At 38.1% G+C, this 16,655-nt stretch overlaps 1 protein-coding gene across 14 annotated transcripts in view; it reads right to left on the reverse strand.

Moving 5' to 3' along the window:
- MAGI1 (membrane associated guanylate kinase, WW and PDZ domain containing 1) overlaps positions 1-16,655 on the reverse strand; it is a 663,463-nt gene that overhangs the window by 261,808 nt on the left and 385,000 nt on the right. For all 14 annotated transcript variants that reach the window (XM_055414277.2, XM_055414266.2, XM_055414267.2 and 11 more), the window contains exon 2: positions 7,170-7,286. In XM_055414277.2, coding sequence (XP_055270252.2) covers positions 7,170-7,286 — 117 coding nt within the window. The remainder of the gene's footprint in view (positions 1-7,169; positions 7,287-16,655) is intronic.

Here is a 16,655-nt window from a genome sequence, read left to right on the forward strand (position 1 = left end):
TTGAGGGGCAGGAGACAGAAATATTATCCAGATGATTCTGAGGAATGAGAGAAGTCAGCAACATTGATGATGTTTACACGCATTTGAAATCCACTTATTGGGGCTCCCCTGGTAGCTTAGTAGTAAAGAATCCGCCTGCGGGTTGGATTCCTGGTTCAGGAAGATCCCACATTCCAAGGAGCAACTATGCCCATGCACCACAACCACTGAGCCTGTGCCCTCGAGCCCGGGAACCACAATTACTGAGACATGGCGACTAAAGCCTGCTCATTCCAACTACTGAAGAGCCCCCATTCACTGCAACTAGAGAAAAGCTCATGCAGCAAGGAAGACCCAGGACAGCTGAAAATCTTAAAAATTCTTTTTTAAAAGATCCATTTATCTTAAGATGGTTTTCCATGAGTAGATTACTGATATACCTCAAGAGACTCCTACAGTGATTTTTTAAAAGCTGAATAATCATTAAACAGTTATTAAAATTCAATTCTACACATCAGTGAAATACATGAAAATCAGAAAGAAGATGCTTATTTCTTAGATACGATGCCTTATCTAGCTTCCCACCCCCAAGACATAAAACTCTATGATTTTAAACATTTATAATTCAACCGTGAGGTTTTTTTTCCTCTTTCTTCTTTCAATCTCAATGGGCCATGGTATACTGCTCTAATCACGTTGTTGTTTAGTCTCTCAGTCGTGTCCGACTCTTTGCGACCCCATAGACTGCAGCATGCCAGGCTTTCCCAATCATTGCCATCTCCAGGAGCTTGCTCAAACTAATGTCCATTGAATCAGAGATTCCATCCAACCATCAGGTCCTCTGTCATTCTCTTCTCCTCCAGTCTCAATCTTTCCCAGCATCAGGGTATTTTCTAATGAGTCAGCTTTTCGCATCAGGTGGCCAAAGTATTGGAGTTTCAGCTTCAGATCGGTCCTTACAATGAATATTCCGGATTGATTTCCTTTAGGATTGACTGGTTTGATCTCCTTGCAGTCCAACAGACTCTCAAGAGTTGTCTCCAACACCACAGTTCAAAAGCATCAATTCTTCAGCACTCATATTTATGGTTCAACTCTCACATCCACACATGAATATTAAAAAAAACCACAGTGTTGACTAGACAAACATTTGTAAAGTAATGCCTCTGCTTTTTAACATGCTGTTCCAGTTTGTCACAGCTTTTCTTCCAAGGAGCAAGTGTCTTTCAATTTCACGGCTGCAGTCACTATCTGCAATGCTTTTGGAGCCCAAGAAAGTAGGTCTGTCATTGTTTCCCCATCTATTTGCCATGAAGTGATGAAGTGGTAGAACCGGATGCCGCGATCTTAGTTTTTTGATTGTTGAGTTTTAAGCCAGCTTTTTCACTCTCCTCTTTCACCCTCATCAAAGGCTCTTTAGTTAGTTCCTCTCCACTTTCCAGCCATAAGGGTGGTGTCATCTGCAAATCGGGGGTTATTTATATTTCTCCCTGCAATCTGGATTCCAGTTTGTGCTTCATTCAGCCTAGCATTTCATACGATGTACCCTGCATATAAGTTAAATAACCAGGGTTACAATACACAGCCTTGACATACTCCTTTCCCAATTTTGAACCAGTTCATTGTTCCATGTTTGGTTCTAACGGTTGCTTCTTGAACTGCAAACAGGTTTCTCTAATCACATTACTGTCAATTATATCCAGTACAGGAGTTAGAGAATTGGTTAAACCCTGACCATGTTCTTTGCTAACTGTGTGATTCGAAGCAACCTATGTACCTCTCTGAGCCTCTGTCTCCTCCAATGGATCCACCTCTTGGGGCTGCTGTCAGTATTTGGTGAGACAATGCTGGAGGTAGATATTTCTAGCACCATTTTACTAGAGATTTAAAAAGAGAGAGAGACTCAGAGAGGCTATCTGACCAAGCTGACCAGTTATAGAACAGCCCTCAGATTTTACACCAAGGCTTCTGACTTATTCTGCATCTAGTTCTCTCTTTTTCCACAGTAATGGGGGGGGGTAGTAATTTTCAGTATGAAAGGCAAAAAGATATGACACTGAAAGATGAACTCCCCAGGTGGTAGGTGCCCAATATGCTACTGGAGAAGAGTGGAGAAATAACTTCAGAAAGAATGAAGAAGCAGAACCATAGCGAAAACAATGCCCAGTTGTGGATGTGACTGGTGATGGAAATAAGGTCCAATACTGTAAAGAACAACATTGCATAGAAACCTAGAATGTTAGGTCCATGAATCAAGGTAAATTGAAAGTGGTCAAACAGGACACTGCAAGAGTGAACATCGACATTTTAGGAATCAGCGAACTAAAATGGACCAGAATGGGTGAATTTAATTCAGATGACCATTATATCTATTACTGCAGGCAAGAATCCCTTAGAACAAATGAAGTAGCCCTTATACTCAACAAGAGCCTGAAATGCAGTGCTTGGGAGCAATCTGAAAAATGACAGAATGATCTCTGTTCATTTCCAAGGCAAGCCATTCAGTATCACAGTAATTCAAGTGTACGCCCCAACCACAAACGCTGACAAAGCTGAAGTTGAACAGTTCTATAATGACCTATAAGACCTTCTAGAACTAACACACAAAAAAGATGTCCTTTCCTCATAGGGGACTGGAATGCAAAAGTAGGAAGTCAAGAAATATTTGCCTGGTGTAACAGGCAAGTTTGGCCTTGGAGGACAAAATGAAGCAGGGCAAAGGCTAACAGAATTTTGCCAAGAGAATGCACTGGTCATAGCAAACACTCTCTTCCAACAATACAAGAGAAGACTCTACACATGGACATCACCAGAGGGTCAATACCAAAATCAGATTGATTATATTCTTTGCAGCCAAAGATACAGAAGCTCTATACAGTCAGCAAAAACAAGACTGGGAGCTGACTGTGGCTCAGATCATGAACTCCTTATTGCAAAATTCAGACTTAAAATGAAGGAAATAGGGAAAACCACTAGACCATTCAGGTATGACCTGGCCAGGCAAAATAGTAACCATCTGTTTTACAATAGAAGGTCCTCGTAAGGAAAACAGAACTAATAAGCCAGCACCAACCGGAAGAATTCGGGAAAGTTCAAAAGGTGACACCACATGTCCAACCAACTCCCAGAATCCTTCTCGCTGGCATCCATCTTGGCTGATCATTGTATGCACCACCAGGAAGGACTGTGAGCCAAAATGATGGGCCAAAGACAACCTGGAAAATAATCCCTTCACCATAAAACCAGAGACTGCAAGCCACAAGGCAGAGCAATTCTCCTGGGTTCCTTACCCTACTGCACTCTGCCCAGGCGCCTCTTCCCAAGAAACTCTCTTGCTTTGTCAGCACATGTGTCTCCTTGGAAAATTCATTTCCGAGTGTTAGACTTTGGGGCACTGGAAGTGTCCCCCCTTCCTGCAACAAAATCATTGCTGATGGTGACTGCAGCCATGAAATAAAAGACACTTACTCCTTGGAAGAAAAGCTATGACAAAGCTAGACAGCACATTAAAAAGCAGAGACATTACTTTGCCAACGAAGGTCCGTCTAGTCAAAACTATGGTTTTTCCAGTAGTCATGTATCCATGTCAGAGTTGGACCATAAAGAAAGCTGACCGCTGAAGAATTGATGCTTTTGAACTGTGTTGTTAAAGACTCTTGAGAGTTTGTTGGACTGCAAGGAGATCAAACCAGTCAATCCTAAAGGAAATCAATCCCGAATACTCATTGGAAGGACTGATGCTGAAGCTGAAGATCCAATACTTTAGCCACCTGATGTCAAGAGCTGACTCATTAGAAAAGACCGTGATGCTGGGAAAGATTGAAGGCAGTAGGAGAAGGGGATGACAGAGGATGAGACGGTTGGATGGCATCATCAACTCGATGGACATGAGTTTAAGAAAGCTCCAGGAGTTGGTGATGGACAGGAAAGCCTGGCGTGCTGCAGTCTATGGGGTCGCAAAGAGTCAAACACAACTGAGCAACTGAACTGAACTGAGTAATTTTCAATGATAATATAATTAAATTTTATCTATGATGACCCTTTTCACATGATGGAAAAAATAAATCAAAACAAAAGAGGAGCAGAAAATAATAATGACTATAGCAAAAATAACACTAAATGAACAATTTAAGTGGGTGAATTGTATGATATATGAATTCTATTTCAATAAAGCCACTTTTAAAAATAGCACTGGATGAGAAGTGAGTAATGTGGCATTAGAACTGGTATGATTTTGAGGAAACTACATTTGTTACTTCATTTTTTTACCTGAAATTACAGATGCAAAACTTACATTGTATTTGCCAAAAAATGAGGATAAAATGGAATTCTGAACGGCAAAATCCATCATGGTGCCCAGAAGGTTCTACTATACTATGATGACACTAAAACAAACTTGAGAACAGCCTTATCTGTTCATTTCTAGTGACATGTGAGCTTCCTAAAATGTACAGAAAAGGAAGTCTACCCAGCTAGCAAGCACCTGTTCATGAGATCATCCCTTCTCAAAAGACCAAAGTTACTGAAATATCAGCAGCAGGAAGTTCTGGAAAATACAGATTGCTGGAGTTCATTTCCCTGTGGCACAGTTACAATATCACTGGGAAGATCCGTGACTCAATCAAGGGCTTCCTCATCTATGAGCACAACAGCTTGGTACTGAGTTCTGCTCTATCAGTCACATGGGCCAAAGAACCAAAATAAACACAAATGTGGCCCCAGTCATCTAAGCCCATAACCAGATCCCATGTGACCCCTGTTCAAAGGCACACACACTGCGCCAGATTCAGAAACAGACCTCTTTCGAGTTTCCTTACTGTTTTATGCAGGAAATATAAAATGAAATGTTACCTGTTTTCTCTTTAGTAAAAAAAAAAAAAAGCAACTGTCTCCACATTCTCAATTTCTGATTTATTGGTTTCATAGACATGAAACATCAATACCAATGGCTCTATATAAGCAAAGACAAAATATTATTTTCCAGTTTTTTTTAAAAGGCTGAGGTCATTTTTGCCCCAATTCCTACAGAATGATAAGCTTAAAATCAAGCCATTTAGCTCACAGTCAGGTCCAATAAATCAGTGGAAAAAATAAATGGAAAAGCTTGCCAAAATGTAACCATAGTAACACCACAGATGCGTCAAGAAATGGTGTGCTCATTTGCTTCATTCCCCATTTCTTAAATTGGAATCTGAGTAGGGGAAAAATTACACAGAGAACAATCATGATTCTGCAAAATTGCATCCAACCTGCTTACTAGAATTTCGGAGGCAGCAACGGTCGAGCTACAGAAATAGCCCTGGATGGCTTACAAGTCCCAAAGCCCTGGATCTGCCATGTCACAGTTACTTGATCGCTCTGTGAGTACGTTTCCTCATCTGGAAAATGGGTATTGGAAACCTCAGCCTCAAAGGGCTGCTATTCTAAGTGTAAAATGGGACAGTATATCAGAGATAGGACAATGACATGAAACCCTAGTCAACTTTGGCCTTGCTTTAATTGGCTTACCTTCGTGTCTTCTTTCTTTATTTCTATAAAAATAGAAAGGCAACCCCTGCCCATTCATGTGAGTAACCGTAGGTATTATCATTACAATTATTACTAATCCAAGTGTAAGGAACAACTAAGGATATTATTAGGATTATGGCTTTCAATACTAATAATGCAAAATTAAAAGAACAGGGGGCCAGTGATTCACATTAACGCACGATCATATTTTCTCTGTCAAATGCAGCTCTGAAAATAAATAAATAAATGTGGCTCTTCCACTCAGCAGAAAGAGGCAACTTTGGGGCACTGACCCAAGTCACTTGCAGTCAACTCAGTCTCTTACTCTTGGAGTCGTGGCTTTATGAATAGGTGAAATGGAAGGCAGGGTCTGTTCTAAAATCTGATCGCTAAAGGTCCCCAGCTATGCTTGCAGTCTAAGTCCTTGCAGAACCATGGCATGCCTGAAATCAGTTCTGTTCATCATTTTGCATTAGTATGAGGAAACACTAGCGCTCTGGCACATCACTGGAAAATATTACTTCTTTTAAAGAAAACCAACCATAGCAAAAAAAATTAGAGCAATAAGCAGCATACCTTGAACTTCAAATTTGTCCTCCTATTTTTAGGTGATTAAAAAAAATTTTTTAATTATAAAATTTTGAAGGACTGGATAATAGAGAGGAAAAAAGAAAACTCCCAAGTAATAAAATAAAAATCATTCTTTCTTCTTATTTTCTTCTTTTTTTCTTTTTTCTTCCTATTTTGAATGAAGGTAAATAATCACACGTCTTCCCAGGATTATCATCTCATAATGAGCTGGATGAGAATGTAGTCTGGTAGAGCACGGTAATACCTCACGATCTGGTAGGCTGATTCCCTCCTCCCTTCCTTCTTTCCCTTAACCACAAAATTCCCAATGTCATAGTCCCTATGTTCTATTATCTTGCTTTCTCAGATTTGGTCTTATCTAATAGGTTTGGAACTTTGGAATTTTTAATCTGTGGAATCACAGAGGCTTTCTTCAAAGGAAATCATACATGAAATCATGATTTATGAATCTCATTAAGGTGGGGAGGAAGAGAGAGTTCACTGAGGCATTCCCTTTGTTGAGGGCCACCAGAGACCTACTGAAATCTTCAGAGGTCAGTTTGAAGGCCTCTGGCCTGGTCCTCTCCATTCATAACAAAATTGGTTAACATTTATGAGGTTTACACCATGTCCATACGATACAAACACATTGACAAATGTCATTTCTTTGACTTTCTAACAGTTCTGCGAAATTAGTAGGAGTGAGATGTCCTTTTCACTGCTATGAAAACATGACCTTACAAAGGATAAATAATTTGCCTGGCATTCTCAAGCCACAACTTGAAAAACCAAGTAATTCACCTGGTTTAGTACTCTGCCTCACTGTCAATTTTTTTTGCTTGTTTTTAAATTGTTTCAGCATTTTTTGGCCTCCCCTTGCAGTATGTGGGGTCTTAGTGTCATAACTAGGGATAGAACTCATGCCCCCTACATTGGAAGTGTGGAGTCTTAACCACTGGATTGCCAGTCCCCCATTGTCAATTTGGACTCCCTGCACTTAGGGAGTCACTAAACGAGCAAACTGCCAAGTATTCCAGAACCAGCTATTGTTTGTCATCCCTCAACTTTTCACACACCCACCAGCAGTAAGATTTCCCAAACTGGCTACTTACAAGGCACAGCATGGCGGTAAAGGTTATCTCTTATGGTCTGCTGGAGCTCATGATCAGGCGACCCTTTCTGGAACCTCTGATTGAGAAAATGTCGCAGGTCTTTGTTCAGCTTTCCTCCTACAGGAAATATATAAAACAGAAGGCATCAAACATCAGGTTTCCTAGAGACTGAGCAGCCTGAGAGCCATGTATGGGAAAGCCACATGAAGCCATTCTAGTCTGCTACCCTCTGTCATCAGGAAGACTTAAGTTTTGGTTTTCTTATGCAGGGGAAAAAGCAAGCAGGAATGTAATAAAGATAAAACAGCACTGAAACAGCATTAATTTGGGGATACCAGTTCATATAAATACTAGGGAGGCTCAAATAACAAAGAATTCAAAAGAGGCTATTACATTTAAAATATGTATTGTAGACACTTGCAAACATTATTAGATGGAAAGTGGATGGCTGAAATCTTACAGAGGACAATCTAGCAATAGCTGACAAATTATAAAATGCTCTTTGACTAGGGATTCAACTGGAATAAATTTACTCTATGGCTATATTTGCAAAAGTCTGCCCAAATCTCCAGTATTGTTCATTGAAACATTTTTGTAACAGTGAATAAATAAAAATAAACACAAAAAAACCCTGGAAGCAACCATCAGGAATCAACTAAGTAAAACTATCATCTGCATAATAACTACTCTACAAAAGCTAGATCTTCGTGTGTTGGAACTGCAGGAAAACATTGGTAACTACTATCTGACCTTTTATGTGAGAAGAATAAAGAAAAGGAGAGACCATGAATTAATGGAAGGAACCACCAAAGAGTTTTAACAATCTCCTTTAGGAAGAAGGACTTGAGTTTGGGAAATAAAAGAGGAGACGTCACTCTTCATTATACAGACAGAAAGAGATATATAGATCTTACTATTCTGTGCTGATTTATAAGCACTAAACACATTTTTTTAAAAATTGGTGTTGCTTAAACAATAGTTATCTGGGCTGATCTATGTGTTTATTTCTTTTTAATTCTCTACAGTTAACAGACCGAAACAAAAGCTTAAAAAATATATTATTACAAAATGTATCATAGAAAGAAGTAGGTAACCAAACGTTTTAAAAAAAATTATAAACACATATTATTGTCTACATGATCAGCAGATGGCTTATAGATCAACATAGCTAACACTTATTCTTAATGGAGAAAACTGCTTCTGTGACAGCTAAAAATAACAAAGCTAAGATTGTCCTTCCGTTTTTAGACAAGATAAAAACTAGGTAAGAGCATATTTAGCATTAGAGAAACAATGCAGTATCCATGTGAACCACAAAATTCACGTCTTCAGAAGATTATTTTCCCATGGTCAAAAAGAGCAAGTTGTGAGGATGAAAGTTTTGATGTTTAAGAAGATGCTATGATGCCTAGGAGAGGAATTACTGATCTTTATTTTACTATCATATTCTAAACCAGATTTCCTACTATAGCTGATCATTTTACAATAGACTAATGAATCTCAATTTGAACTACTTTATTTGAGTTGTAGTACACCTAAGATTTCAAGTGGCCAAAAGAAAAATACATAGCTCTATCTCAGGTCATTCAATTATTCATCAAATATTTATTAAGGAAGAAGACACTCTCTCTCTCTCTCTCTCACACACACACACACACACATTTCCTGCCCCCCCAAAATGGTCTGAATATATAGTTTATAAAGTAATTGTGCATTAGGCACATGAAAAGATATTCAATATCACTAATTATTAGAGAAAGGCAAATTAAAGTCATAGTGAGATCCTACTACATATCTGCCAGAATGGCAAAATCAATATTAGGTTTTAGCAAGACTGTGAAGCAACAGGAACTCCTATATACTGCTAGTGGGTGTCTAAAATGGGAAAACAATTTGACAGTATCTTATAAACTAATCTTCACTAACCAAATGACCCAATCCCACTGTTATTTATGCAAGAGAAGTGAAAACAAGTACACACGTATAAACACACAACTTATAGATGAATCATCACAGCAACTTTATTCATTATATAATAGCCCCAAATTGGAAACAATCCAAATGATTATCAACATTGAATGGATATTATATTCAAACAACAGGATGCTACACAACAATTAAAAGATACAAATCATTAATATTGATGAATTTCAAATACATTATGCTGAGCAAAAGAAGCCAGACACAAAAGACAACACATTATCTGATTCCATTTATATATAAAGCTTCAGAGCAGGCCTATCTACAATGACAGAAAAGAGTTCAGCAGTTACCTGGAGTGAGAACAGGCAGAGATTAGCACACAGGGAATAAAATGTAGAGTATACCTAGAATTTCTTGGCTTTGCAACTGTACTATACAGCTATAAAAGAATGTTACCACTGGAAGAGGCAGGGTGAAGGATACACAAGAAGTCTGAACTAATTTTTATGACTTTCTGAGAGTCAACATTGATATCAAGACAAAAACATTTTTAAAAGGGGGACTCGAAAGGAAACTTTCTGGGGAGGGGTTTGATTCCAATAGTATATCTCAATTGTGTTAGTGATAACATGGGTTTATACATTTATCAAAACTTACAGAATAGTATATTTAAATGGAGACATTTTATAGTATAGAAATTGTATTATCATAAAATCAATTTCAAAAGTTTAAACTGTACATAACTATTGAAAGACTATATGGTAGGCACTGTTCTAAATGCTTAGTTTTCGATTTCTCATTAAAGAGAGAAACTGAAAGAAGAGTGGAGTAAATCTTGGTGGTTAAGACAGACAGGTTTGGATGTGATTCCTGGTTCTACTCTTTATTAGCTGGTGAACCTAAGTGCCTGGCTTAATCTCTGAACCTCACTTTTCTCATTTATGAAAACAGAGCACTGATGTAACAGTAGTTCTAATACAAGACTTGTAAGGATTAAATGAGATTCAGACAGTACTTGGCAAAGAGAAAGCACTTAATAAAAGATGGAGATTATCACTACAGTGGGCCACCATTGAAGCAAGTGGAGAAAGAGCTGAGATCAGTCCAAAAACGGACTGCTATTCCTGTTAAAAATGCACATAGGAAATTCCCTGGTGGTCCAATGCTTAGGACACCAAGCTATCGCTGCCAAGGGCCTCCCTCGATTCAATCACTGGTTAAGGAACCAAGATCCTAAAAAGCCACACAGAGTGGCCAAATACACACACATACAAAATACTAACTTAGATATATAAGAGACTGTAATTAAAATGAACTTTAAAAAAATGCACATAAAACTTTTGACTTACATGGCCAGAAACAAAATATAGGCACAGGGAAATTGGAATAAAGGATACTTCTAGAGTTTCCAGAAGGGAATAAAACTCTCAGTTCAGTTCAGTTCCTCAGCTGTGTCTGACTCTTAGAGACACCATGAACTGCAGCACACTAGGCTTTCCTGTCCATCACCAACTCCCGGAGCCTACTCAAACTCATGTCCATCGCGTTAGTGATGCCATCCAACCATCTCATGCTCTGTCATCCCCTTCTCCTCCTTCAATCTTTCCCAGCATCAGGCTATTTTCTAATGAATCAGTTCTTCGCATCTGGTGGCTAAAGTATGGGAGTTTTAGCTTCAGCATCAGTCCTTCCAATGAATATTCAGGACTCTAATAAAACTCTACCGCACTAAAATTTTCTGGACACATGTAAACTGGTTAACATTTAGCACAGATTTAATATACTCCTGGCACTGTGCCACCGACTTGATGGACATGAGTTTAAGCAAGCTCCAGGAGTTGGTGATGAACAGGGAAGCCTGGTGTGCTGCAGTCCATGGGGTCGCAAAGAGTTGGACATGACTGAGTGACTGAACTGAACTGAACTGGCACTGCACTGGGATTGCTCAGAAAATAAGATCAACTAGTAAATTACCGATATGTGATAGTCATGCTGGCCAACTCTACTTCTATGTCTAAACGCTCTTGAATTTGACCACAAGGACAAGAAAGTTTATCAGCAAAATCCCCATTGCCTACCTAGAACCTAGGATTTATATCCACTAGGAGACAAGAGTTCTGTGCAATAAAAACACACTGACAGTTAACATTTGAGCTATAAGCTGTAAAGATGTTATGGGATCCAAATGTACCACCGCCAAAGTCAAAAGTAATTCCAAAGACTCAGGATTCAGCATCTCTTTATCTCATATAGGTCCTAGGAGTCCAAAACAAAAATCCAAAGAAGACTCAGAATAGAGCATTTCTTTATCCCACATAGATCCTTATCAATCATATTCAATACCTATCAAGATGAACCTGGGGCATTGAGACTGGAAGCATTCTTAATTCATAGACACTCTTTGTTTACACTTGAGCTTTACAATCAAACTAGCCAAGCTAGCTAAAGTTTATGATCATCAAACTAAAACTCCTCCCTACTGCGGATGTGCAAAAGGGCAAGGTTAACTATGCTGCCGGTTAACATTTACTCTGTGTTCCATGACATTTATAAGCCAAAAGCCTCAACCTTCGCATTACATTAGAAATACTGTACTTTTTGGGCATCTAATCTCAAATTAATTGCCAATTATTCAGGGGACATATCTATAAATCTTCTCCTAATTGTCAAGGGCAGTAAGCCAATGAAATAATAATTGTTAAGAGGAAGAGTTTGTCATAGCATCTTCGCTCTCTGTGAAATTCAAGATTTGTTGTGCAAATGGAAAAGAGAACACAGGTCAGCAACATGTGGAACTTTTTCTAAGAAAAGGTTTCAGAGCTAATTTTAAGATAATTTTATCATTTTAATAGGAAAAGGGGGACTTTAGACCCTGTCGTGGATTAGCCACTATTTCATATTTTCATATGTATATATCTGGAATTCTGTGGTTTTAAATTTACAACAATATAGCTCTGCTTTTTTGATTACCATTACTTGACAGAAATTTAACCATGTCCATCAGTGTACTTTTGTATTATTTAAATGCTGTATAATATTCCATTTTAAAAATACAGCAATTTTATTTCTCCTTCAGAGATAATTAGGCAATTTCCAATGTTGCTGACAATTCAACAGTGCTGCAGTAAGTGTCATTAAAATACTTTTTTAAAAAAGCAGAACTGTGTAATTATTTTACTTTTAAAATATATAAACCTGGAAATAGATGTTGTCACCTTCCAACTTACCAAGGTATCTCAAAATTCTCAAAATCATTGGTGCCAACCTGCTTTTCTACCAAAAGGCTTGGAAGTCCTACTTCTGGGCATATACTTGGAAAAGGTGAAAACTCTAATTCAAAAAGATATATGAACTCCTATGCTCACAGCAGAAATATTAACAATAGCCAAGTCATGGAAGTAACCTAAGTGTCCAGCGGTAGATCAATGAATAAAGAAGGTACAGTGTATGTGTGTGTATAGATGCAGGCATGTGCACGCACGTGCGTGCACACACACACACACACACAACTGGAATATTACTCAGCCATAAAAAAGAACAAAATAATGTCATTTGCAACAAAATGGATGGACCTAGAGAATATTATATTAAGTGAAGTCAGACTGAGAAAGGCAAATGTTACATGATACCATTTATATGTGGAATCTAAAGAATGATATAAATGAACTTATTTACAAAACAGAAATAGGCTCATAGACACAGAAAACAAACTTACGGTTACCAAAGAGAAAGAGAAGAGTAATAAATTAAGAGGTTTGGATTAACAGATATAAGCTATTGTAAATAAAATAAACAACAAGAACTTACTGTATAGCACAAATAATTATATTCAATCTTATAATAAACTATAACAGAAAAGAATCTGAAAAGAATATATATATTCTTTAGATGTATATACATACATATATATATATGTACTATATACAGGATAGGCTTTTCTAATACAAAATTATAAAGTGAAGAACAAATTTACTATCTTTGTAGTCACTCAGACTCACAATCTGACATATCTTTAAATGAGCTTTGTCTGAAAAATATGTTCACTATTTGTTTTGTCGAAACATATTTTTCCTAATATTTTTCTTATTGTGAAAATCAGATAAGTTACTGGTGAAATTTAATATTTAATGGGTACAGAGTTTCACCTGGGAAAGATGAAAAAGATTCCGGAAATGTATGGTGTTGAAGGCCGCACAACAAAGTCAATGTACTTAATGCCACAGACCTGTATACTTAAAAATGGTTAAAATGATACATTTTATGTTATGTATATTTTACCATAATACAGAAGCAACATAAATTAATTACAAGATTTTAAAAATATACAAAACTACCCAAAGAAAGTTTATTTTTTTATTTTTAATTGAAAGATAACTGCTATACAGAATTTTGCTATTTTCTGCCAGAAGTTTAAAATAAATAAATTTAATTTGCATCACCATTAACATTTAGTACTATATGCCCTGAGTATGCATATACATATATACTTATAACATGCTTAAATATTGGAGCAGATTCATTGATTCACTCAACAAATCTTTCTTAAGTGCCTTCAGCCAGATACCCTGTGGGCCCAGAAGACACGGCATGAAAACACTGAGTTCCTGAGCTAGGACTGGCACACCTGTTTCGGGAAGCAAAAAGCCGGCCTCGGGATTGAGGTAATAGTAAGATGAGAAGGAAGACGAGAAGCTGGTTAGTTTTGCTAAGTGTGGGGGAAAGCACTGTAGGCAGAGGGACAGCATGTGTAAAAGTTTCAGACGCAGAAAAGAGGTTAAAATTTTAGAGAAACAGCATAAAGCTCAGGCAAGGGCTAGGCTCAGATTGAGGTTCCAAAGATAAGCAGGGACCAGATAATTTTGTACCTTGCAGACCATAAGAAAGTGTCTGAATTTTATTCCAAGCTCAGTAGGAATCCACTCAAGGGATTTTAGTCAGGGAGGTGGGAAGGTCTGGTCTAAATTTTGAGATGACTCTTGCAGCCATGCAGTGGGTGAAGCGTACAGGGAGGAAATGGGATGAAGTCAATGAAGCAGACCCAACAAGACCTGAGATGACCTGGATTAAGGAAATGACCAAATAGCGGGCAGAGGGGACAGAGGAGGTACAATTTAAAGCTGAAACTGACACAGTTCACCTATGTGATGGAGGAAAATACCAAATGCAAGAGAGGACTCAAAAATGACTTTGGTGTCTGAGCTTCGGTTAAGCTGTGATGAACAGGTCTTAGTAGAACTCAGAGTTCCATGAGTACCTATTTAACATGGGATGTGTAAGATCATGTGATATACATGATTCAAACCCAAATGTTCTAATAATTCATAAGCATTTCCAATATACTATTAGAGCTCAAAATATACTTTTAATTCACATAGTATTTTAGCTTATCAATTTATCACAACCTATGTAATCATTACCAATTATTAAGCATACAAATTGTTTCCCCTGTGCTTATCTTCCTTATACAAAATCTATCTGTATTTCTTATTACTTTCTCATGACTCTTAAGTGAAAATGCTGGTACAAAACGTATAAAAACGTTTAAGGTTCTTGACAGAAAACCCCCTCCAAAAAGATTGTATCAGCGTCCCTGCATCCAGCTTGATTTCATTTATTTTTACCACATCACAAGGCATGTGGGATCTTAGCTCCCCAACCAGAGATCAAATCTATGCCCCCTGCAGTATAAACACGGAGTCTCAACCACTGAACAGCCAGGGCATTTCCTTCCAGCTTGATTTTAAATGGTCCCAAAATAGCAGTGTGGGTTCACCTTAATATTATTAGCTTCTCATTAATAGACATTTAAATGTTTTTTTTTTTTTCTTAAAAAAAATAATATAAATAGTGCTGTAACGGAAAACACTGAATATGAATTTTTGCTGAAATTTCCTGGAAGTTGAATGAATAAAGCAATGAGTATGAACATTATTTTTAAAGATTTTTTGATACATATTGACAAATTGCCTTCCATACAGCAGTTTTTGGAGGAAATATAGTATCTCTGATCTGACAAATGGGGGCTTCCCTGGTGGCTCACAAGGTAAAATGTGGGCGACCTGAGTTCAATCCCTGGGTCAGGAAGATCCCCTGGAGGACAGAATGGCTAACCACTCCACTATTCTTGCTTGAAGAATTCCATGGACAGAAGAGCCTGGTGTGCGACAGTCCATGAGGTCACTAAGAATCAGACATGACTGAGCAACTAACACACATCTGACAATTACAGAGTCCATATGAGAATGATTTTTCTCCTTTAAATTATGTGATTTAAAAAAAAAGTTTCCACCAATAATTCAAATAATTCTAATTCAAAGCTCTGTATTAGAGAGGAAGCATGGCTACTAAAACTATGTTTCTTTTAATTCTGAGAAACTGTGGGTTCCACTGAGAAAACTGATTTGGAGAACGGCTTGTTGAGAAATAACCAATGAATTCCATTATCATATATATTTAAGTAAAAAAAAAAAAACAACCCTTGTGTCTAAAAAATACAGAAACTGGTAACACTCAGTGTGCCAGTTACAGAATTACTTCCAAGCCGCCTTCCCCCAAATGACACAGAAGCATTGGTCTAGGTCAGGGGTCAGCAAAATTTTTCTGCAAAGGGCCAACAGCCAGACAGCACATATTTTTCAGCTTTGGGGGCATGCATGGACTCAGTCCAACTGGTCAACTCTGCCTTTGTAGTATGAAAACAGCCATAGATTATATGTAAAAAAAGTTGTTTTCCAACAGAACTTATTTACAAACATAGGCAACAGATTCGGCCCAGGGGCCACATTTGGCTAACTCTTGGTCCAGATGTTGGTTCTGCATCTCCAGGTGAGCAATTCTTGTGTAATACTTGGGGTATAGGATATTCAAACTTATTGAAATTCAGATTACCACATTGTACTCAAGACATACTGAACTAAAATCTCTGAAAGTCAGGTTCACCAATCTATGGTTTAACAAGGCTTTAAGTATGGATGTGAGAGTTGGACTGTGAAGAAGGCTGATCGCCGAAGAATCGATGCTTTTGAACTGTGGTGTTGGAGAAGACTCTTGAGAGTCCCTTATACTGCAAGGAGATCCAACCAGTCCATTCTAAAGGAGATCAATCCTGGATGTTCATTGGAGGGACTGATGCTAAAGCTGAAACTGCAATACTTTGGCCACCTCATGCGACAAGTTGACTCACTGGAAAAGACTCTGATGCTGGGAAAGGTTGGGGGCGGGAGGAGAAGGGGACGACGGAGAATGAGATGGCTGGATGGCATCACCGACTCTGTGGACATGAGTTTGAGTGTACTCCGGGAGTTGGTGATGGACAGGGAGGCCTGGCGTGCTGTGATTCATGGGGTCGCGGAGAGTCGGACACGACTGAGCGACTGAACTGAACTGAACTGAACTGAACTCAAGACATACTGAACTAAAATCTCTGAAAGTCAGGTTCACCAATCTATGGTTTAACAAGGCTTTAAGTGATTTTAAACATGCTAAAGTCTTCAAATTAAAGGTCTAAGTCCAGCAAAGTTCCTTAATAAAACTTGGGGAACTAGGTTCTAAGAAGGAGCTTTT

This window comes from Moschus berezovskii, chromosome 24, assembly GCF_049115385.1.
Source record: "Moschus berezovskii isolate FMDL1 chromosome 24, NW_MosBer_1.0, whole genome shotgun sequence".
Taxonomy (NCBI): Eukaryota; Metazoa; Chordata; class Mammalia; order Artiodactyla; family Moschidae; genus Moschus; species Moschus berezovskii.